Source organism: Bos indicus x Bos taurus, chromosome 14 (genome assembly GCF_003369695.1).
Source record: "Bos indicus x Bos taurus breed Angus x Brahman F1 hybrid chromosome 14, Bos_hybrid_MaternalHap_v2.0, whole genome shotgun sequence".
Taxonomy (NCBI): domain Eukaryota; kingdom Metazoa; phylum Chordata; class Mammalia; order Artiodactyla; family Bovidae; genus Bos; species Bos indicus x Bos taurus.
The window spans coordinates 44184471-44209243 of record NC_040089.1 but is presented as its reverse complement, the minus strand read 5'-3'; the positions used below and the strand labels follow the sequence as shown (position 1 = coordinate 44209243).

Below are 24773 nucleotides of genomic sequence, written 5' to 3'. Positions count from 1 at the left end.
GGTGGTGCGGTGGCTACAGTCCATGGGGCTTCAAAGGGTCAGACATGACTGAAGTGACTTAGCACCCAATCTTCTGTCCTTACTCCTTCCTCACAGGTGTCAGACCTGGCTCGGGGATGGGGGCAGGCTCCCCCACCTTCCCGTGCCCCCAGCCCATCTCCTTTCATAGCATCTTCCCAGGGAGTCTTCTATAAGTGAACTTACAGAGCTGCTCTTGTCTTGGTGACTGCTTCTGGAAGCACTCAGACTGACACAGAGCTATTACTCCCTCTCTGAACTTCTAGAAGTTTTACCTGCCTACGAATGAAAGCAGAGGCTTATTTCTGTCTGTGCTGGATGAACCTTCATAGATATGACATACCAAGCGAGAAAAGAAATGTTCACAGAGTCAGTGATGTGTCATAGTCAAAGGGTTCTTATCCTCCATATTTTTATACTCATTTTAATTGGCTCGTTTTCTCATCAGATTTCAAATAAATCCAGATTCTTAGTCTGTATGTGTGTTAATTCCTTTTCATAAGATTATTGGTTCAAGTATGCAGAAAAGTAAATGTATAAGCCTTCGTAATGATTCAAAAAAGAGGAAAGAAGACAGGTAGCTGCTGAACTGTTGACTAATAGAGGTCTATCTGCATTTGAAATATTTAGAACTTCATAATAGTATAGAATGGGAAGATATATTGAATGGGTAATTCCACCATAGTTTAATCAATGTGCCATTAGAGTTAAGTGCACCTATAAACTGCTGCTACGGTAGTGTGACAACCTAAATGAGTAAAAAATTACCAGCAGAGGTGGAAATTATTATTTATACCTGATAGCTACACAATTGTTTTCAGTAAGGCTTTTTACATTAAATATTAATTCCAGCACCCTAGTCTTATAAGCCATTTATATTGTTTTCAGAAGAAACGTGAAATAGTAGCTACAACGCTTTACTTCTCTGGCACTGCGGACCTCTCTTGGCTTCAGCCTCAGCCCTCTATGGCATTCCTAGCCTGTATTCATCCACCTCTTATTACAGGAAACTGGATATGCCCTGGCCAGTAGCCATCCAGCCATGTCACTGATCTGCTATGTCCAGCAGTAACCTTGGCATTGTGTTCCTACTATATCAGTTTCTCCTGCTTATTCCTTTGGGGAAGTCATGTTCCCTCATACACAAAGTACACAAATTAAAATGTGCAATTGTTCAGACTTTGGGTGTTCAATAAATAGGTTTGATTTCATAGTGCTCAGATTGTACTGTTACGAACACATTTAAGAATGATTGAATTACCATTTTCAAGGGAGAAGATTCATAACTGACAGTTTGAATTGATCTGTCACCAAATAATAGGTATATGAAGTGACAGAAACATATATCGTTAACATGATTAAAATATAAAGAAGAGAATTCAGCCAACAGAGCCAGTGATATTGTGTGTGTGAGAATCCTCTAGAGGGCGATGTAGATGCTCCCACTCCTTTCCCAGAATCTGGACATTCCAAGTGTCTCATGTAGAACACTGATGAGGTGTGGGGCAAGGAGTTCTGCCTAAAGAAGTATTTTTCACATAGTAGATATTGAACTGAAGCTTGCTTGAATTATATTAATAGGAGATTATCTTTAATAAAAGCCAAGTCCAGAAATAAAATTACCCACAGTACACGCTTCAGGAAAGAACCACTGTCTGGCTTATTGATCTCAAACAATCGATTTAAATTGAGGATAAACTGGTCCACTTCTAGCCTTTGAAACTAAAAATAAATGTTTGATAAGAGCAGATATCAGATTGAACCTTACGAAACTGCCACTTTGGTATATTAGAAAAGAGTGAATATCGGCAATTTCATATGGTTCAACTTAGCAGTGTATAACAGGTACTTGTGTAGAGGTTAGAATTTGGGTGGATGAGTTGAATTGAAATTTAATCATTCAAAATATTTTAAGATTGTTATAAGAATTCTATTTAAAGAAAATCCATAGAGAATCTTTTTGAAAGCCAAACCCCTTTAAAAATGAATAAGCCTAAAATTTAATCTATTTTTGTCTACTTGAACTTTTGTATTCTCATTAATGTGGAATCACCCGTATATATAAAGAAAACCTTTTCATTATAAGATAATTTGAAGTGTGATATAGGAAAAAAATGTGTACTCTAAAACAGATCATGCTAACCTCACCAATATATTGCACTTATAGAAGGTGACAAGCATGTCTCAAATTTCAAACGAGGTTACAGAGCGGATCATGAAAATGGCATTCGTGTGTGGTGTGACGCTCCCATTGGACAACTGGAATAAGGCAGGGCCGGCAGACTGGCCAAGTGCCCTTAGGAAATTACCACAGTCTCCACATTTGTAAATGGGGCAGTAATATCAATAAAGTGACCATTTCAAATAATGTATATAAGCATTTGGCATTGGAAATGCTCAATAAATATTATCTATTATTAGAAAAAAGATGTTTTTGAAAAAAAGATTACATTTTTTTTTCTTTTTTTTAAGTCAAATCTGAAATGAGCAGTTTAAAAAGGAGGTAATTCATTTACATACATACCAGTTTGTCCATGAGGCAGTGCACACATCAGTCCTGCCATGGGTGTAGCCAGAAGCGACTGAAGTCTGCAAGCAGGCCCCAGACAAGCTAAAGATGAAATACACCAAAATTTATAAATAGAACAATAAGCTCCATATCCACACCCCACACCCGACTCCCCACCCCAGCTCCAGCCTAGGGCAGGGGAGTGAGTCAGCCCATTGACCTGCTAACAGCTTTCGTCTGCCCAGCTCGAGTGGCCACTCCTGGGAGGCAGGGCAGGTACCCTGGTGCCTGGAGTACGTGGGCAGCAATGTGTACAAAGCTGCTTTCTCCAATGGAGAGGGGCCTTCCTCGTGTTCCCGAGAAGCCTTTTGGGGCGGCTTGCTTGGAAACAATAGGAGCCTCTCTCTTTGGAAAAAGTTAGGTAAGACAGCTACAATGGCCACTCCTCACCCACACTTTGGCCTCTTGCCAGCATAATAATGACACCCACTCAGGAAAGAGAAGTAACAGAAATAAAAAACGGTATTTTTAAACCTCACTTTAAAAAATAAATTTCTAGAGGAAAAAATCACTTTTCCCCTAAATTGGCAAACCAGAAAACACTCGATTGGTTTTTTCCCAACTGCCCTCATGAAATAACTGTTATTCCCATCAGCGTAGCTGGAAATTATTTTTTTTAATCTTTAAACTTGTGAATTATATATATATATATATATATAATTGAAGTATAGTTGACTTACAGTGTTTCAGGTACACAGCAAAGTGGTTCAGTTATACATATACATGTTATTATTTTTCAGATTATTTTCTATTATAGGTTATTACAAGATATTGACTATAGTTTCCTGTGCTATAGAGTAAACCTTCATTTCTTGTTGCATATCTATCATTGAGGCCTAAATGGATTTCAGGCCTTGGAGCAACAATGTAATTAACCCCACCAGAAAGTCTGGAGTGACCCGACTTGGATGTGAAAGTAAGAGTGAGAGATACAATTGTGATCACACTCTTCTTCTTGAGGACAACTGTGACACGTGATCTGCAGCCTGTTAACCTGCCGCTGACCTAAATGACCTGAGCTTCAACTCCATTAGCCTGGGACCCACCACCTCTGCACACATGGCAGGCCCTGCCCAACCAGGTGCTCCCTAGAACTCAGGGACTGACTGGCAGACAGCCCAGACAGACAGCATGCATGCATGCTAAGTCACTTCAGTTGTGTCCAACTCTCTGTGACTCCATGGACTGTAGCCCACCAGGCTTTTCTATCCATGGGGATTCTCTAGGCAAGAATACCAGAGTCGACTGTCATGCCCTTCTCTGGGAGAGCTTCTCGACTTTAGGGATTGAACGGACATCTCTTATGTCTCCTGCATTGGCAGGCAGGTTCTTTACTACTAGCACCACCTGGGAAGACAGACAGCAGCCCAGGCAAAAACCCGCTAAAACATCCGTGGGCCCTTTCCAGATAGTCTGACTACCTTGCCTGGCCATTGCCGAGAGGCAGGCAGATGCTTCTGAAATAGAGAGAGTCAGCAAGAATCTGGCCATCCAGAGGCCAGGAAGAAAGAGGCCACTGTTCTGGGCAGGAGACGGGGTCTGGGACCATAGTCACCTGCAGCTCCTTCCATCCCCTTCTCTGTAGACAGAGCACACATGTAGACAGTCACACACAGACCCACACAGGACGCCAGCCCCCACAGATGTGAAGATACACTCACAGGACACACACTCACACATTCACAGACACACAGAGAAACACACACAGACCCACAAAGGACATCAACCTAGAGAGACACAGTCACGCAGTTACATACACACACACAAGACACACACTCACACATTCACAGCTACACAGAAAGGCGTTCACATACAGACCCACACAGGACATCAACCCACACAGACTCAGACATGAAGATACACAGGACATGTACACACTCATACACTCACAGGCACACAGAGAGACACACACAGACATACATACACAGGACATCAACCCACTCAGACGCAGGACACACACACACAAATTCACGGATACACAGAAAGGCTTTCACACACAGACCCACAAAGGACATCAACCCAGAAAGACACAGGCATGATACACACACACACACACACACACACACACATTGTCACAAGAGAGGATTTGACATGTCCTCTCTGGTCTTCTATCATCTGCTGCCTAAAAGGCCATCCCAGAGGGGCACCTCCACGTTTATAGAAGGCTTTGTGTGCAGAGAAAACTGTGTGGATTTCAGCCCAGCCTCGTGGCTCCGGGAGAACACACTGACTGCGATCAAAAGCGCAAACCTACACAGCAAAATGGCCATCGGGGGTGTTCTCGATGCTTCCCAGAGCTACATCCGGCAGCCTGCTCACATGCAGAAGTCCAGCTCATCACACAGAATTGTTTTCAGGGGATTTGGAACTTATTATTTAATAATGTTATTGCTGCCATCTCAGAGTTCGCTGATGGGTCTGCGGGCCTTGGTGAATACAGAGCAGGAGCCTAGACACCAGACCCACGTCAATTCTGCAGAGATAGGCCAGCACTCTTTGGAGCCAGTGAAAAAAATATTCATGTGAATGATTTATTTAATAGCTGAATTTTTGAGAAATTGTTTTCCACTTGAGGAACTGAATGAATTACTGGGCCTAATGAGCAGAAGAAAACGGCGCAAGATCTTCAGCTGGGCTTTCTGTGTTGCTCTTTGCCACCCATCGGCCACTGCCCACCGCCTCTACTTGACACTGATTCCTCCCAAAACTCTTCACGAAGAGTTGACCTTAAGCCTGGTTGTGCTCCATGTTGGCAATAGATGTCAGACAGTCATGATGTCCAGGGGCGAGGGGGAGCGAGCACCTGACCGTGCAACTCAGGCGCTGGGGCAGCCAGCTGGCTGGGCGAGGGTCCGCAGGCCTCCAGGGAGTGAGACTGAGCTGACGATGTGAGGGTGAGACAGGCGGGGCGAGGGGGAACCCAGAGGAAGCTTGCTCCCAAAGCAGAGAGCTTAACTTGTGCACAGGAACGGAGAGGAGGGTGTGGTTACCACTGGGGAGCTGCCCTGTGGAAAACGAACATGAAAGTCATTCAGTTGTGTCTGACTCTTTGTGACCCCATGGACTATACAGTCCCTGGAATTCTCCAGGCCAGAATACTGGAGCAGGTAGCCTTTCCCTTCTCCAGGGGGTCTTCCCAACCCATGAACTGAACCAGGGTCTCCCACATTGCAGGCAGATTCTTTACCAGCTGAGCCACAAGGGAAGCCCTGCGGAGCACCTGTGCTGAAATGGGGGTGAGATGCAGCGACCCCGCTAGAGAGGACCACGTGTCTCCAGCCTGTGCTTCATGCACAGGGTGTGAATCTCATCCCAAAGGCGGTGGGGAACCTCACAGGAAGGAATGTCTCCCAGTCCCCACGGCTGTTAACAAGCTGTCAGCTCCTCCACTCCCGCATAAACCTTCTGCTGCTTGAGGCCCCTCCACCTCTCCCCTGGCTTGACTCTCCTGACATCCTGGTCACTCACCCTTTACTAAAGGCTTGCATCACCTGCTCGCAGCTTTCCTCTCCTGGGTGACATGAGCCACCATTATATAGGCAGCCTCACTATTCATGATGCAGTGACTTCATCCCTCCCCCGTCTCTGCGCTCTTCTCCTGCGGCCATGCCCTGGCCCTGCTGTCTCCCACAATTCCTCTCTCTCTCTCTCTAGAATCTCCATCTCCAGTACTCATGCCTGCTCATGACCTCCAGTTCTTTCAGCCCTTCCTCTCTCTTGCTCCCACCGCACTTGTATTTAAATCTCATTAAAAATAAATAAATAAATAAATCTCATTAAGATCTCTGGTTTCTCTCCATTTGCTCCCCCATCTTTCAGCCCCTCAGCCTTCACTCATTTCCTAAACCAAGATCGGCCCTCTCTGCACACCTCTTCATCTAACCCCCGCTCCCCAGGAAAATCCAGCAGCTGCCCCCTACCCTCTTGCTGCAGCTCTCAAAGCGCCCACCCCACCTTTCAGCAGAGCTATTCTTGATGGCTGTCTTGTGGGGTCCTGTTCAGTTTTCTCTCTCCTTATTCATAACTGCGATGTCAAACCTTCAGCCCTCCAGGGCCCCCTCCCCCACTTCCCACGGAGAAACATTTCTGCTTCTGAGGAAAGAATTAAAGCAAAAAACCTCCATAAAGACACATCATCAAGTCCCCGAGCCCACACCACACATGTGCCTGCACCCAGGCCACCAGTGTCCTGCTCACTCGTTACAGGGACAATGCTCCTGCCTGTGTATAAAGTGAATTCCACTTGAGCTGGGGACCCCACACTATGCAGCCTTAGTAAAGACCTTGTCCATTTATTATCCCTTCTCTCCTGGATCTCCAACCTCTCCATGCTGCTGGCCCTTTCTTGTCAGCATTTAAATGCACTAGACTCCATTTGGGCTTCCCAGGTGGCTCAGTGGGTAAAAATCCACCTGTAATGCAGGAGACACAGGCAGACAAGAGTTGGATCCCCCGGTCAGGAAGATCCCTTGGAGGATGGCATGGCAACCCACTCCAGGATTCTTGCCTGGTGAATCCCATGGACAGAGGAGCCTGGCGGGCTACAGTCCATGGGGTCGCAAAGAGTCGGACACGACTGAAGTGACTGAGCACAGAGCCCATCCATCTGAAGACAGACAAATACCTTCTAACTTCCTCAAGGAACAGCAGCCTTCTTCCCTTCATGGCCAAGCTTCTTTCCAAAGTCGTTTATGATCCCTGCCTTGAATTTCTCACTTCCTAGTAACCATTCACTCCTCAACCCACAGCAATCCCGCTTCCATTCCTACTACAGTTTCTTCTGTTTCCTGGCAGCTAGTTCCGTTGGTCCTGATGGGCTTGGTCTCCACTGCCTTTGACGCTATAAGCCTGTCCTTCCTTGAGAGTTTCTTGTCCCTTGGGATCTCCAACCCCTGTCCTCATTCCTATTCTACCCCATTCATTCCTGCCTCATGACCCTGAGTGCAGGTGGGAAGAAACCCTTAGGCATGTTAGTGGACAGAGAAAGAAGCTAGTGGGCACAGAAGAAGGAGCAGGCTCTTGGAGGAGGATGAAGTCGGCCAGATGGAGGCATGGCTTCCAGGAAAAGCAACACTTGAACCTAGTGTTCAAGAAGGTAAAGAGGTAAAGGAGGTAAAGAGGCAAAATGCGAGGATTCATGCCTGGTGGCCTTAATTTACTATAAAATGTAGGAAGATAGAGTATCTGCTGTTTACCAAAAACCATAATTCAAAAAGATACATGAAACTCTATGTTCATAGTAGCACTATTCCCAATAGCCAAGACCTGGAAGCAACCTAAGTGTCCATCAACAGATGAATGGATGAAGAAGATATAGTGTATATTACAATGGAATATAACAGTAGTAGTGTTGGTCACTCACTCTTTGACACCCCATGGACTGTAGCCCACCAGGCTCCTCTCTCCATGGGATTCTCTAGGCAAGAATACTGGAGTGGGTTCCCTTTCCCTTCTCCAGGTGATCTTCCTGACCCAGGTCTCCTGCACTGCAAGCAGATTCTTTACTGTCTAAGCTACAGATCCTTTACCATCTGAGCCACCAGGGAAGCCCAGAATGGAATATACTCAACCACAAAAAAGAATAAAATTTTGCCATTTGTAGCAACATGGACTGTCAATCCTAAAGGAAATCAGTCCTGAATATTCACTGGAAGGACTGATACTGAAGCTGAAGCTCCAGTACTTTAACCACCTAATGCGAAGAACTGACTCATTGAAAAAGACCCTGATGCTGGGAAAGATTGAAGACAGGAGGAGAAGACGACAGAGGATGAGATGGTTTGATGGCATTGGAAAAGACCCTGATGCTGGGAAAGATTGAAGGCAGGAGGAGAAAGAGACGACAGAGGATGAGATGGTTGGATGGCATCACCAACTGAGGGACATGAGTTTGAGCAAGCTCCAGAAGTTGGTGATGGACAGGGAAGCCTGGCCTGCTACAGTCCATGGGATCACAAAGAGTCAGACATAACTATGCATGCTCACACGCATGCATAGTATAGGTCAGATAGTTTACGTAAATTATTTAATTCTTCCAAAACCCTGTGAGGTCAGTATTATTATTATTCCCAGTTTATGCAAGAGGAATGAAGCTGCACAAAGCTACAAGATTTGCCTAAAATCACTCATCTAGTAAATGGAGTTGCTGGAAATTAACCCTCAGTCTACTTGGCTGCAGGGTCTTTTCTTAAGCTCAGCACTAGGCTGAATATTGGGGGGCTAGGGGCACAGAAGTTAGGTTATTGGATGTTTTCAATCAGTCTCCTAGGATCATAGCTATAATTATAAATTATTTTAAAAAATAATGGCTATAATGTATTTGCCAAAACATTAGATGACTGTTTGGGGAGAGAGGTGCTGTTAGAAAGGCTGGTGATTGCTGAGACAGAAAGAAGGAGAGAGTCAGGTAAGTGCACAGCTGAGCCTCAGAAGCCCAAGGGTTTCTGCATGAGGGCGAAGGGGGATGGTCTCCTAGGGGGCAGGTCAAAGGTGGGCATCCCCGCCTGACCTCAGTGAGACTGACAGGAAACTCTGACAGAAAAGAGGATTAACCTCAGAGGAGAGCCCAGATACAGTAGAGGGGAGAGGGTAAGGGATTACTGATGATGGAACATGGGCCCCAAGGTGCAGAATGACAAGGGTGGTGGGAGGACCCGAGGAGAGCAGAGCAGCAAGTGGGGGAAAGAGGGAGGGGACTGGATGTTGATTTTCAGGCAAAGTGAAATGGACGTCAGAGCAATTGCCCAGTGCTCAGTGGGCGCTGCATGGACCGGTGCTAGTCTGCAGTCTGTCATCAGCCCACAGTGATCTGGGTACAGAAACTGAGAGGAAGCAGCAGTTTAGAAATTTGCATAGCAGTCTGACATGACCACATCTTCCACTGGCACTAGTAATAAAGAACCCGTCTGCCAACGCAGGAGACATAAGAGACAGGGGTTCGACTCCTGGGTCGGGAAGATCCCCTGGAGGAGCACACCGCAACCCACTCCAGTATTCTTGCCTGGAAAATCCCCATGGATAGAGGAGCCAGGCAGCCTACAGTCCATGCAATCGACAAAAGTCAAACACGACTGAAGGGACTTAGCATGCGTATCTTCCACGGGTCATTTTCCCCCTTGTATTTGACAGAAGTATTGATCCATGATTGATTAGAAATTTCTTAAAAATTATCCTTCCCCACAGGTAGTTTCAGAAGTACTGACCTGTGTTGCCTCATGTATTATGATGTGTTTGCTCTCATTTTCCCATCTTGTTTGATCAAGGCCACTGGACACCTTAATAAAATAGGCAGCTTCTCTCATCTTCCTTGTGGTCTCGAAGGAAACAACAGCTAAAATGAAACTGGAAGGAAAAGGACCACTTTGCTACAAGATCCCTTTAGAAAGAAAATGAACTTTTTATGCTTTTTAATCACATTTAACAGTGACTGGGTCCAGTTTTCCAAACTCTCAGGGAAAGCTCTCGCAGAATTCCAGGATTGGAGATGTCACTGTGCCCGTTCTAGTGGGAGAGAGTTAATTTTCAGACTTTATTCCTGGTCTGAAGATTACCACAAGTTTTAAAAGTAATTGAACTCGGTCTAGACAGCAGATTTCAGTGGTTGCTAAGGAACTAGATTAGTTCTAATCTAAGGGATGTAGTATTCATTTTTATTTCCGTTTTCTTACTACAGCATTTTAATTGCAGATAAATGTCTTTTATGGCTCTCTGGGGTGTAAAACACTTTTCTGTTAGCTGGTGGGTTAGCCAGGGGAGACCGTGTTTGTACACACCCTCCGAGCAGATGGCGTTCAGGCATGACGTGTTTCAAAAGAAGAAAAACACTTCTTGAGGCATGAACAATAGCCGGGCTTGTTGGCACAGGCCAGGGCCAAGCACTCAGGCCGGCTGGCCGCACCCACCCGTGCGGGAGACCCTGGGCCTGGGGCCGCGCCCGCCGATGCTGCACACACCCCCTGACTACCTCTTCCTGTCACAGGTGCTGTATCCCGCAACCTGCTGCCACTGTCACCGGGCAGTCAATTCCTCAGATAAAAGATCAGTTGTCAAACCCCAGAAACTCATTTTCCACACGGCGGCCAGGGTGAGCTTTTTGAAAAGTAAATCTGATAGCATCACCTCAACTTGACCTGACCTCTCCCCACCCGACCCTGCTGGAAACACCTCAGTGCTTCCCAGGCCTTTAAGATAAGAGCCTTAGAGAGCTCCGCAGGCCCGACCCAGCTGGCCCTCCCCGTGGCCCTCAGCCTTGCTTCTGAAGGCAGCCTGGCCTGTGTTCCCGAACTGCCTGGCCCTGGGCTCATCTACACCCTCAGAGAGGCTACGGCCAGTGCCCCCTTCCAGTCCTGAGCTAGGAGTTCTCCCCTTAGCCAGGAGCCCCCAGTCCAGACACTCCTACCTGGCATTTGTCACATCTGTGGGCGATGGTTTAGTTACTAAGTTGTGTCTGACTCTTGTGACCTCATGGACTGTAGCCCACCAGGCTCCTCTGTCCATGGGATTTTTCCAGGCAAAAACACTGGAGTGGGTTACCATTTCCTTCTCCAGGGGATCTTCCCCATCCAGGGATTAAACTCACATCTCCTGAAATGGCAGGCATATTCTTTACCCCTGAGCCACCTGGGAAGCTAAATTTATGTTTATCCATGTGTCTGATGAAGGTCTGGTTCTCCAACAGAGCACAGCTCAGGAGGGCAGAGTCTCTGCTGAGTTTTCTTGCAACTGTATTTCCAGGAACTAAAAGAGCCCTTTGGCCACCTGATGTGAAGAACTGACTCATTTGAAAAGACTCTGATGCTGGGAAAGATTGAAGGCGGGAGGAGAAGGGGACGACAGAGGATGAGATGGTTGGATGGCATCACCGACTCCATGGACATGAGGTTTGGGCTCATGGACTCCAGGAGTTGGTGATGGACAGGGAGGCCTGGCGTGCTGCAGTCCATGGGGTCGCGAAGAGTCGGACACAGCTGAGCGACTGAACTGAACTGAAAAGAGCCCTGAGCACATAGCTAGTAGTGCAGGAATGAGGGCTGAGAGCAGAAATAAAATCCAAAGGGTCACTGGAGGCTTTGGCTGCTTGTGGGGGGACCTCAAGAGTCATGATGTCATGAGCCACATCCTTGCCAAGGCGCCAACGTGTGGCACTAGTGAGGAGCCCAACAGCTGCTCCTCGCTACACAGTTGCCACCTCCTTCAGAGCACCTCTTGTGAAGTTACAACTGTGTCTTTATGAAAAATAATACCATCACCACCACACACACACACACACACACACACACGCGCGCGCGGGCCCAAAAAGAAAAGCAACAACTGCTAATGCTGGTGCTGAATAAGAAAAGCAAGTGAAGAAACCTAACGCTTTCCTCTTTCATGGGGGTTATGTGCTATGGGCGTGTTCATGAACTTGAAGGTTAATAATGGCTAACACCCATGGAACCCTGACTCTAGTGAGGCTGTCTGTTGGTACTCATGTACATTTTCTCATTTAATCTTCTCAACAGATCTATTTTTTTAAACTTTATTTATTTTTGGCTGTGCTGAGTCTTCGTTGCTGTGTGCGGGCTTTTCTCTAGTTGCGGTGAGCAGGCTACTCTCGGTTGCAGTGAAGGGGCTTCTCCTTGTGGTGGCCTCTTTTGCTGCAGAGCACAGGGTCTAGGCGCATGGACTTAGTAGCTGTGGCTCCCAGGCTCTAGAGCGCAGGCTCAGTAGAGGTGGTACGCAGGCTTAGTTGATCCGTGGCATGTGGGATCTTCCCAGATCAGGGATCTAACCTGTGTCTCCTGCGTTGGCGGGCAGATTTTTTACCACTGGATCAGCAAGGAAGCCCCTCAACAGATCTATTTTTTGTCTTCCTTTTTCTAATAAAGAAACAGAGACTCCGAGATGTTAGTAATTTACCCAAGGTCACACAGCTAGTAATGGCAGAGTGGATTTGAAGCCACATGATCTGATTCATTCCAGAGCCTGTACTCTTAACCATTACCTTTACGGCTTCTCCCAGAGAGGCCCAGGACACCTCCTTAGCAGATACACAGGGAATGTGTACTCAAAGACTAAATACTATCTGTTCATTGAGGAATAGTTGTCTCTTAGTCTATAACTTGGGGTTTGAATTTTGGCTTAACTAAAAGTAGCTAAACAACCTACTTTTAGCTTCTTCCCTTTCCATTACATGTTCCATTTTGACCTGTTTCTAAAATACAGGTTGATCATCTATCTCTCCCCCAGGTTCAAGAGGGTTCAGTGACTTCCCTCTGCTCACAAGGATATGACAAACCACTCAGCCTGGCACGTGAGGCCCCGTGAACTGGCCCAGGCTCTCTGTCCTCATCTCCCATCCTTCTAATACGACTCCTAAGCAGATTACAAGGCAAGGACTTGCCTAATTCCTTGCCTGAAATGTGATTCTCCCTTCTTGAAATCCTGTTCAGTCATCAAAGCCAGGTCAACCTGAGGGACAAATCACATACAGCAGGGGTCCCAACCCCCAGGGCCATGGTATTGATCCATTGCCTACTAGGAGCTGGGCCACACAACAGGAGGTGAGTGGCGAGCGAGTGATCAAACTTCATCTGTATTTACAGCCACTCCCCATCGCTTGCTTTACTGCCTGAGCTCCACCTCCTGTCAGATCAGTGGCAGCATTAGACTCTCAGAGGCCCTCGGACAGCTAGGAGATCGAACCAGTCCATCCTAAAGGAAATCAGTCCTGAATATTCATTGGAAGGACTGATGTTGAAGCTGAAACTCCAATACTTTGCCTGAGGCAAAGCACTGACTCATTTGAAAAGACCCTGATACTGGGAAGGATTGAAGGCGGGAGGAGAAGGGGATGGCAGAGGATGAGATGGTTGGATGGCATCACCGACTCAATGGACATGAGTTTTAGTAAGCTCCTGGAGTTGGTAATGAACAGGGAGGCCTGGCATATTGCAGTCCATGGGGTTGCAAAGAGTTGGACATTACTGAGTGACTGAAGTGAACTGAACTGAAGAAGCTCAAACCCTACTGTGAACCATACATGCAAGGGATCTAGATGGCTCACTCCTTGTGAGAATCATACTGAAACATCCCCCACATCCCTAGGCTATGGAAAAATTGTCTTCCACAAAACTGGCCCCTGGTTAAACTGGCCCAAAAAGGTTCAAGAGCACTGACATATAGAGTAACAATGAATATTACTATTTTTAAAAAATAATTCTAAAAATAATAATAATAATAATAATAATAATTCTAAGTCTTATTAAGTCTTCTAATACTCAACTAAGTTTGAGAGAAAAGAAAAATTGAAAAGCCTTTTGTAAATATACGATTAGTAAGGTTTTCTACAGTAGACTCAAATTAAGTTTCAAACAGGAGAGAATATTTAGTATTACTGATAACGTTTTTCCCCCTGCCTCAACAACTCTAAATCTACCAGAGAGCCTTTGTAGCAATTTTCTCAAAGTGTTCCAATTTCTACTTTGTATATCATCTCTTCATGTTTAATTATAAGGATTTGAATTTACAGCACCAATTAATCAGTAATTAGATAGTACTGTACCAAAAGAAATTAAACAAAGATAAAAACAAAAACACAACTCAGCACAAGGCCATATCATCTGGTAATGTTTCATGTAGCATGATAACAATAGTTTCCAAGAAATATAGGTTAACTGAATCATTAGCTATGTATTCTTTTGATTTTTTTTTTATCGTTGTTTTTAGTAACTTCCAGACCAATAGGAAACTTAAAGGTAATCCAAATACAGAAACACCCTGATTATACTAATATTTATTCCTCTTTTTACTCATCAGAAATCTGCTTTATGATACTCAATAATTATTTTGAAATGTCAGCTTTTGGCAATGCAAAATAAATGCATATTTTATAATGATACATGCTCTATTGATCTTCATACTTAACACACAAATCAGCTTTTGTGTTAATTATCAATGAGACCTATAAAACATAAATGTGTATGTTAGATGTGAAAAATCAAAAAAACCACAGAGCAGATTGAGGAAGGAAAAACGAAGCTCCCTGAAACCAAGACAGAGAAGAGCGAAGAACCATGACTGTGTAACAGGTCCCTTTAGGGATGGGGGCAAGTGGCAAGGGACCTTCTCCCTACGAAGTCATGCCATTTCCCTGTGCCAGGCTCATGGAACTCTCTTCTGTGTTCTTAAACCTTTTGTTAACAAAAGAAAAAGAGAAGACTGGTAGATGGAAAGAGAAAAAAGCAGCTCCCATAATTCAGTCTTGGAAGAGATGGCAGCATGGCCTGCTCAGGTGCGCCCCCTGCTGGCATGGAGTGATCCTGACAGCTGAGCTCAGGCTGTGGAAGGAGCCCCACCATCTGCTTATACGAAACAGTCTCTATAGCAAGCTTTTCTCCTTCACTGCCCCCAAGTAACCCCTTCCCTCTGTGGCCATGACTACATGGGAAGACTGAGACATAAAACACTCAAAATTACTTTAAGATGCTTTACATTCTTTCCCTGGTGCTGTTTCAGGAGGTCTCATTTCTGGAAAAAAAAATGAGGATCACCTTTACTCCCAAGTGTGAGGATCTTATAAATTGTAGATACTGTAAAATCTCTTAATGGTATGCAAAATGAGTGAGTAGTTTCTTCCCTAAGTGTATGAAACTGTCTTGAAAGTTTCTGTGCAGTGAATTTCATTGTGTGCTCTCAAGCTTGCTTTCCAGAAGTACTTTTCTCTGAATCCAGTAATTTGTCTTTTGATGCATCAATTTGCCAAGAGAGAGCATAAGGTACTTTGAGAAGAACTACAGAAGAAAATGTCAAACATTCCCATCTTTTGGTACCTTAGATTGAAAGAGTAAGCTTTGCTCAGTAATTCAGCACTATGGTGAACATCAGAGAGCCAAACTGTAATAATTTTGATAATTTCATGGTGAAATTGATTGAGCAGTTCCCCAACGTGCCTTACCCAGGAACTATTTGATTTTTCTCCAAGTCAGGAATCTTTTTTCCCTTTCTTGTTTTGAAGCGATCCTATAAAGTTTCTCTCTCAAGAGTTCATTACTTTTACAAACTATACAGCACAGCTGTGGATGAAAACCGCCTTTGTCAAAGTGTCAATTCCTCTATCGATATGACTTATTAATCCTCTCCTGTGCTCCTTCAACTCTTCCCTCATTTGAAATAAAATATTCATCTCTGAGGAGGCAGTACAATTTATCTGACGTCAGGGTACTATTAATGCATACATTTTTGCCTCTCAATGCTAACTTCATTACTGAAATGAATTTTAAAAAGCCGGCTTCAGTTCACAATGATCATTATCTGATGAACCTTTATTCAGGGTTAGCTGACCAAAATTAATGAACCAGAGTAACCTCTTCGTCTCAGTGGCTCTTCACATTAACAGCATAGCAACTACCCTATGCCCTAGCCTTCTTCTCGTAGAATGTGGAAAAGCCAGCACTGGAGTTTAAACACCCCTCACTGCATTTTCTCCCACCCTCTCCATCGCAGTAAATGGGTCCAGTTAATGCTCAAGCCAGACACGTGGGCACGTTCCCTTCTTATCCCTCCCCCCGACACCCAGTGCAGCCGCAATCCTACGAGGCACCTGCTGCTGCCCCCGCCCTAGTCCACGAGACTCCCACGTCTGTATTCCTAGCAATTATGTCCTAACTAGCCTCCCTGCATCTATGCTACCTTTTCTAGAACTCAGTCTCCATATAGCAGCTCAGGTCATGATTTTTAAAATATCAATCATTTTACATCATTAGACCGCTTCAAGCCTTCTAGTCACTTCCTGTTCCACCTGGAATAAAATCAAAGCACCTCCCACAGCTGAAAGACCCCACATGACCAGCTCAGCACCACTCTCCCCTTCTCACACCAGCAGGTCACTCTCCAAATATCCAGCGCTGATTTCTGATGCCTCGCCTTCGCACAGCTGTCTTGGCTGCTGGGGGTCAATTTCTCCTCCTCCTCCTTCATAATTCAGCTCAAAGTTCACCTCCTCAGAGAGCCTTCCCTGCCCCTGTTGAGTGCAGCTGTCCACGGTCCTTGTCATGTCACATTGTCTGGGCCTGACATAGCAAGTGTCACTACCGGAAATTAGTCTCTCCCTTTTTGGTTGTTTGCTGATCCTGTGTTTCTCCTCACCAGCCACGTGTGTTGTTTACCACGTATCACCCATGCCTAGAAGAGTCTGGCCCCATGCTTCACTCTGAATAAACACCTGTTAGATGAATGACCAGTGGATGGACCTGACATTTCCTAATATTATATAAAAATTTTAATCAGATTTTGTTATTAAATTTTTGACACATTGTGCAGCTTGTGGGATCTTAGTTCCCTGAACAAGGATTGAACCTGTTTTGCAGTGGAAGCTCGGAGTCTTAACCGCTGGACCATCAGTCGTATATGGTTTTGACTGAATCACTTAACCTCTGGACTTTGACTTCATCTGTACAATAAAACTAACAAAACATTGCATTTTCATGGGGACAATCTAGAGGGGTAAACATGTGTGGTAACATGGCACAGAGATGCAGAATGAACAGTGAACCATGTCCCCCCCTGTTTTCCAGGAAATCTTTGGAGGAGCTGGACATGGACAAGGTGACAGCAGCCATGGTACTAACCAGCTTGTCCACCAGCCCTTTGGTGAGGAGCCCTCCTGTGCGGCAGAACGGTAAGCCTGGGGCACCGCGCACAGGGAAGGGTCCTCTCACATCAGGAGCAGAGCTTCTCTCTGAGGAAGCTCTTTTCTTTTTCTTCTTTTCTCTCCCTCTTTTTTCCTTTTTTTCCAGTTATTTTTTAATTACACAACACATGAACACACCCGTGTTTTAAAATTCAGCCATGTGGTGCACAAACCCGCCCAGTCCCAGTCCCTCCCCAAAGGCAGGCGCTCTCAGCAGTTTGGAACACATCCTTCCAGACTCTGGTCTTTGCACTTACGTGCAGATTCATTCCTAACACACACCATGGACCCTCATCCACTAGTGGGAAGGGAAGGGAAATGTGGAAGAAATGGACCCCAGAGCTACCAGCCTCCTTCTTCCTCATCGTCCCAAAGACCCCACTGCATCTCATTCCTACATCCACCCATTGAGTGCACATTTACTGACCTCCACCACCTTTCCAACTTATCTTTAAGAACTTGTGTTCCGTATTGCCTCAGGTAGATGGAGATTGGTCTCCTGAAGCTACTTCCCCAGCCTTTTTTTTTTTCTTTTCCTGTTTGGTTGGAGGGACAGTTGGACCAAAGAACTCTGAAGATTAAATATTTTGAAAAAGCATTATCCCAGGCTCCTTAATCCATTCTTTTATTCAGTATATATTTATTAGGTACCATAACAGATGCAGCCTGGTGTGCTGCAGTTCATGGGATCACAAAAAGTCGGACATGACTTAGCAACTGAACAACAACCATAATAGATGGTTTGAATATATCATTGAAACAGTGTCCATACTCCTAGGTAATGTACAGTCTTTTGGGGGGGAAAACTATCACAGCTGTATTAATAGCTAGCATTTATTGAGTACTTAGTATGTGCCATATACTAGGTTTACTTCATCTCATGTAATTCTCACAGTTCTATGAGATGTTATCACTATTTTACAGATGAGTAAACTGAGGCACCTGAGGATTAGCTGACTTTAAACAGAGCTGAACTTATTTCCGTATCATTCTGATTCCAGATCTCCTGTCTCAGTCATGATATAATATTGACTCATAGAATTCAATATGATGAATCAGTAGGGCAGTAGGAGATGAAGCTGGGAGAGCCTGGCAGGAAATCAAGGAGTCATATCTGTCTGGTTATGAGTTTGGACATTCTTCTGAGGCTACAGGAGAGCTATTAGATGATTGAAACATTGGAAAGTTATAATTGGGTATACAAGACAAAAACAAAAAATAAACAGAAAAAAACCATGTGTGTGTCCTGAATCTTGGTGGTCACAGTGGGGATGCATATAGGGCATAATTGAGAAATATGAAGAAGGAAGAATCAACAAGACTTGGTGATAGACAGAGAAGATAAAGGAGAAGGAGTGACGAGGGTGACTTCTGGGAAGTCCATTCCCTGTGGTGATGAGCAAAGGCAGAGGAGGCGATCTCTTGGTGAATGTTAGGAGCAAGAGGTGGGGTAGCCGAAGAAGATGAGAGATCCAGCTTGAAACACGTTTAGTAGGGAGAACCTGGGATCATCCAAAGAACAGGATCTGATGGGGTGCTGGGTCAGCCTGGGAGACAGATCTGGGCTGATGAAGAATTGGAAGGCGACATTTTGAAGCCATGAATATAGATAAGCTGACCCTGAGAGAGCTGTGGAAAAGTAGAGGATAATGAGAAGGTGGCTAAGTGAAAAGTGGTGAGCCTCCTCATTATGTAAGGGAAAGAACCCAGGAAGGGAGAGGGGTAACTAGAGAAGCAGAGGAAAGCAGGAAAGTGTGATTTCATAGAAGTCAAGGGAAAAGCTTGTTTCAAGGAGCGACATCTGATGCTTCAGAAGGTCAAGGTGTAAAGGACTCAATTCTGCATCAAGAAGAATGTCATGGCTTTGAAAAGAGCATTTACAGTGGACGACCCATGGAGCGGAAGCCACATTGCAGATCAGTGAAATGTAGTATTCTGAGGCCGCCGGGTGGAACTTACCAGCCAGGGAAAACCTCCTCTCAAAAGACAGCCTAGTCACTGATGAGCCAGGGTTCCCCCATAATCTGGTTATAAGCAGGAGTTGTTAAAATAAATTTGTGGAACATCCATCAAGTCCTCACCCAAACTTAATGCAATCTATTTGGAAGTGGGAAGAATGATCAAGATGCTGGGAATGTAGATCAATACCAGAAATCAGCAGTGCCTACTGTCTTGATTCCCTACAAGCTGGGGTGATGTCACTTCACATAGAGTAGCTACCGTGCCCTTGAGATGAGCCTGATCTTTCCTGATATCCTTCTCAGCTTGGCAAAGCTGCAAAAGAAAGATGATAAGAAAAGCAAGGTTGAACTCATCCCCAAAACCTATTCTAGGAAAAAAGAATTGCAGAATTTCATGGAATCCTCAGGGGAAAACAATAATTTTGATGTACTCATTCTTTCTACCATTGGAATTTTTAAATTGAGAACATTTTTATATTCCTTTGTATTGAAATGTTAGGATCAAAATAAACCTTTTGCATCTTCAATACAAACTTTTCTTAGCATAGTTATAAAGAGAGTGTTCATTATGACTTAAAAAAATAACTACCCAGATAGTAATCCCAAATTTCTGATGTGTCTCATTTATTCTGCAAAAGGAAGCAAATTCTTAAAAAGGGAAAGGAATTTATGATAATGAAAGCTATTTTTCAGAAATAAAGATTATCTCCAGAATTATTGCCTATCAGTGAATTTTTGGAAACTGTTGTGATCCTCTACTGTGCTAGGAAAGGATCGTTTTGTTAGGGTGTGGGTCCAAAACGAGGGAGATTCCAGCAAAATGCCTGTCTGAATGTTTAGCAAAAGCTTGTTTAAGATAAGAAGACACTGCTCTCTGAAAAGCACTAGGAATTGGTTCTGACTTTTTTTCTGAAAGATTTATTTCTATATTCCATTGTCCTTCTGATTAAATAGTGTTTCTAAAGGAAATGCCATTCACAGGGAAACAAATAAATTAACTTTTGGCACTGCCAGGAAACAGTGTTAACCACACTGTAACAATAGTTGGCTTCAAAATTATTTCAGTTCCTCATCGGTTTGGTTCAGTTGATCAGTCATGTCTGACTCTTTGCGACCCCATGGACTAGGAGCCCCCAAAGCCTGGCAGCATGCCAGGCTTTCCTGTCCATCACCAACTTCCGGAGCTTGCTCAAACTCATGTCCATTGAGTCAGTGATGCCATCCAACCATCTCATCTTCTGTTGTCCCCTTCTTCTCCTGCCAGTTCCTCCTACTTACCATGATTACAGATCTTGCACCACGAACTTGTTTTATTATACAAGTGTATGCTTTAATATATTTATAAGCCTCCTGGGCCTGCCAAGAGAGTTTGTCCACCAGGTAATATTACCTAAGACTTTATGCTGCTGCTGCGGCTAAGTTGCCTGTCGTGTCCGACTCTGCGCGACCCCATAGACGGCAGCCCACCAGGTTCCGCCGTCCCTGGGATTTTCCAGGCAGACTCAGCCTGAAGTCATGTATTGAAAGAGCTTTCTTATTTAGTAGAAGCAACTCCAGTTCAGGGAGTATCTCAGTCTCTGTGTAGACCACAGGGAGTGAGATGCTGGTTTGGTTTTGTTAATGCTATCAAGGTGTGAGCCTGCATAACAGACCATGTAATTCTGTTAGAGCTAGGCTTAAATGAGATGGTTAACTTACTTCTGCTATTCAACTTAAAACTTCATTCATCTAACTGAACTTCTTGCTTGACAAAGTTGAGGAATATGTTGGAAACCTATAATTAGGTGAAGATAGTCAAGAAATTTTTTGATGAATGCTAGTATGTTGTCTTCAGTTCATTACTAATTACACAGATGTTAATAGCATTTCTTTAATGAGGCATTTTGGGATTTTTTTTCCTTCTTGTAGTTAGGATATAGTTTTAATATATTCAAAATGCACATTAATATGGAGGAGAAATTATCCAAAAGAAAGTCAAATTTATACAAATGCTAGTTAAGATTGGGCATTTTGAAAAATAAAGCAAATCTTCAGTGATTAAGAGAGCCCCTGAAGACATTCCAACTGGGCAAAAATCTCTCTATATTAGCAAGCATTTCATCATGTTTTCTCCCACAAGTGGAAAAGTAAAATTCAACACCAGTCTTATCAGTAATTATTACCAATAAGTTCTTTTCTGATCTCAGCTTTGCCTGAAAAAAAGAAGAATGCTCATACCTGGGGTCTGCATGTACTAAAGGAGAAGGAGGGCCAACTGATAGACCAGGGTTTGAGACCCTGGCCCATCCTCGTTATGTACTAATCATGGCAAGTCAGTTAATTTCCTGGTGCCTCAGGGACCTCATCTGTAAAATGGGCATAATAATCCTTGCTCTGAAAGACAGATATTATGAGAATGCATCAGATTGTGTGAATAAGCTTTGTAAGATGTAAGTGAAATGAAAGTGAAAGTTGCTCAGTTGTGTCCGACTCTTTTCGATCACATGGACTATAGCCCACCAGGCTCCTCTGTCCATGGAATTCTCCAGGTCAGAATACTGGAGTGGGTAGCCGATCCCTTCTCTAGGGGATCTTCCCAACCCTGGAATCGAACTGGGGTCACCTGCATTGCAGGCGGATTCTTCACCAGCTGAACTACCAGGAAGCCCTTGTAAGATGTAAAACATACACCAAATATAAGGCACAATTACTTGTTAGAATAAGCTGGATGGCAAATGGCTTTAGGTAACTAATCAGAAATTCTCTCTCTTAGGTTCTTAAATCTTAGATCAACTCTGTAAATGTATTCCAAAGATCACAGCCCTGTAAGAAATTCCTTTTAAAATGTTAAAATGTGGAGCTGGGGTTTGGAGAAATTCCGCATATCATTACTCCCTTAGTAAGATAGTCCATAAACACCTAAACTTCCTAAACTTTTTTCCTCCTTGTTGTCATATATTCTCCACTATCATCCTAAAGAACTAGTTTTGCATAAAGCAACATCCATCAGAAAACTCATAGGAAAGGCCTGTCCTGAGGAGGGCATAGCAACCCACTTTAGTATTCTTGCCAGGAAAATCCCATGGACAGAGGAGCATGGTGGGCTACAGTCCACAGGACAGAAGCGACTTAGCGCGCACGCATATATGGCTAAAACAGATGTTTATAAACAAACTATCATGCAACTTTTTTGAAAGTATAAATAGAGTACAACGTACATACTGAGCTGTTGCAAATTACCAAGTGGGCTGCGGGTGCTTTCACCAGCAGGGAATCTCGGTCCCCACTGCCCCTCTGACCCGGCCTGAGTGCCCCTGGAGCCCGGGAATGGGCGCTGACGCTGTGCTTGTGTGCTCCGACAGAGGGACTGAGCGGATCCTGGAAGGAGGGGGGCGGCGTGCCTTCCAGCACCAGCAGCAGCGGCTACTGGAGCTGGAGCGCCCCTAGCGACCAGTCCAACCCGTCCACGCCGTCGCCGCCGCTGTCTGCCGACAGCTTCAAGCCCTTCCGCAGCCCCGCGCCCCCTGACGACGGCATCGACGAGGCGGAGGCCGGCAACTTGCTCTTTGATGAGCCCATCCCAAGGAAACGAAAGGTTGGTTTCAGATTTCATTTGGGGGGAACCGGCTTCCTAGGGTGGTGATTTGGGCACTTCTCCAACCAACGCCCCTTCTGATCGACAGAAACAGCCCGTGTTCGCCTCAAATATCCTTTGAAGTCTTCAAATAAATTAAGGGTCATGATTAAAGTATTACTATATTTCTTCCAAGTACGCATCATCACCCCACTCCCAATCTCATCCCGTCCTCTCCCCTGGTTGTAAATTGCTGCACTGGTAACATCAGGTAACCTAGGAAAGAATCTGCCTGCAATGAAAGAGACTGGGGTTCGATCCCTGGGTGGGGAAGATCCCCTGGAGAAGGAAATGCAACCCATTCCAGTATTCTTGGAGAAGGAAATGGCAACCCACTCCAGTACTCTTGCCTGGAGAATCCCATGGACAGAGGAGACTGGCCGGCTGGAATAGGACTGAGCAACTAACACTTTCACAACACTTCCACCTGGACTTTACCAGTATTTGGGAGTCAAAAAATTGGACTTCAGGCTTGGTTTGGTAATTAACTCACTCTCTTTGTGGGAATTAACTTTTTCATCTGTAAAATAAAATTATGTTTTTCTCTTTTCTGCTTCACAGACTCTTAGAGGGTTGTAGGAAAGATTTTCGGACTTATGTTTATAAAACTAGATGTGAAATATACATGAAAGCTAACTTGTAAACATACGTAGTATTTACATGCCCCAAATTATGTATGTATTAAAATTAGAAGTGAAAAAATAGATCTAGCTTATTTAATAAATTAATTTGACTGCACTTGTATTTAATCCTCACAGCAATCCTGTATGGTACTGTTTTCCCATCTTGATAGGAGATTGAGGACCAGGGAAGTTATACATTTAACCCCTGTAGTGCAGGTTAGAGGGCTTCCTGGGTGGCACTAGTGGTAAAGAACCCACCAATGCAAGAGACCTAGGAGAAGTGGGTTTGATCCCTGGGTCCCGAAGATCCCTTGGAGAAGGAAATGGCAATACACTCCAATAATCTCACCTGGAGAATGCCTTGGACAAAGGAGCCTGGCCAGCTACAATCCACAGGGTTGCACAGAGTCGAAAACAACTGAAGCAGCTTAACACACACACATGCAGGTTAGAAAGGGCCAGCGCTGCCATTCAAACCCAGGTCTGCCTAAACCAAAAACTCATATCCTTTTCATTCTCTTCAGATACATTTAAGTGCTTATGTTCACTCACAATTTTAAAAAGCATTTCTGTTTCATAGAATAAAGAAATACTACTGCAATATCTGGAAAACGTTGTAACATTATTTTAAAATCTCCATGTAAATAGACATTTAAAATATATTTTAGTTTTTTAGTTTGCAATTGGTAGCTTCATTATTAATGACTATTCACAAACAAAAATCCAAAGAAAACCCTGTAGACTGCAGTGCAACCTATTTTCCCAGTTCATTTCAAAGAGAAAAACAAAGAGATGGCACTGATCCAACACCATCCGTCCCTGCATCTCTCTCAGCATCGGGCAGCATGTGTAATGGTGCTGGTGGTACACGCACTCTCTGCCCAGAGAACAAACAGGGCATTGATGTCATCTGTGGTCCTTCCCAAAGGCTGGGGCATGAAGAGTTGCTGTTTCACATACCAGTCCATTGGGCAGGGTCCTGGAGCTGTCCAGGCATCCCGTGGGTCCCCAGAGACCCTGGTCTTGACTACTTGGGGAGAGAGGCTGCACTTGCACCTGTGGGAACCCATAGGCAGACAGCTGTGTGGACCTGGAGTCTGTCCTGTTGCTTCCGGCTGCACAGACTTTCTCTCTGGGGGCTTCAGAGTGTGTGGTCTTGGCTCTCATTAAGCACAGCCAAGCCTGTGGCAAAGACTCACAGCACAGGGAGCTCCCCAGTGCTGTAAGGTGCCCTGCTGGAAGGCTCATCACAGCTTTTCCTTTCCGACATAGCCACGAGACAAAATTCATACTCTTGCATTGCAGTTCAGTTGCCTTAGTC

The 24773-nt window shown here is 44.6% G+C and overlaps 1 protein-coding gene across 2 annotated transcripts in view; it reads left to right on the top strand.

Annotated features, from left to right (window-relative positions):
* ZNF704 (zinc finger protein 704) overlaps nucleotides 1–24773 on the top strand; it is a 259616-nt gene that overhangs the window by 184419 nt on the left and 50424 nt on the right. For both annotated transcript variants that reach the window (XR_003514479.1, XM_027561253.1), the window contains exons 3-4: nucleotides 17140–17243; nucleotides 22558–22790. Coding sequence is in view for 1 of the 2 variants with exons in the window: in XM_027561253.1 (XP_027417054.1) it covers nucleotides 17140–17243; nucleotides 22558–22790 (337 nt within the window). In the remaining variant the exon portion in view is untranslated. The remainder of the gene's footprint in view (nucleotides 1–17139; nucleotides 17244–22557; nucleotides 22791–24773) is intronic.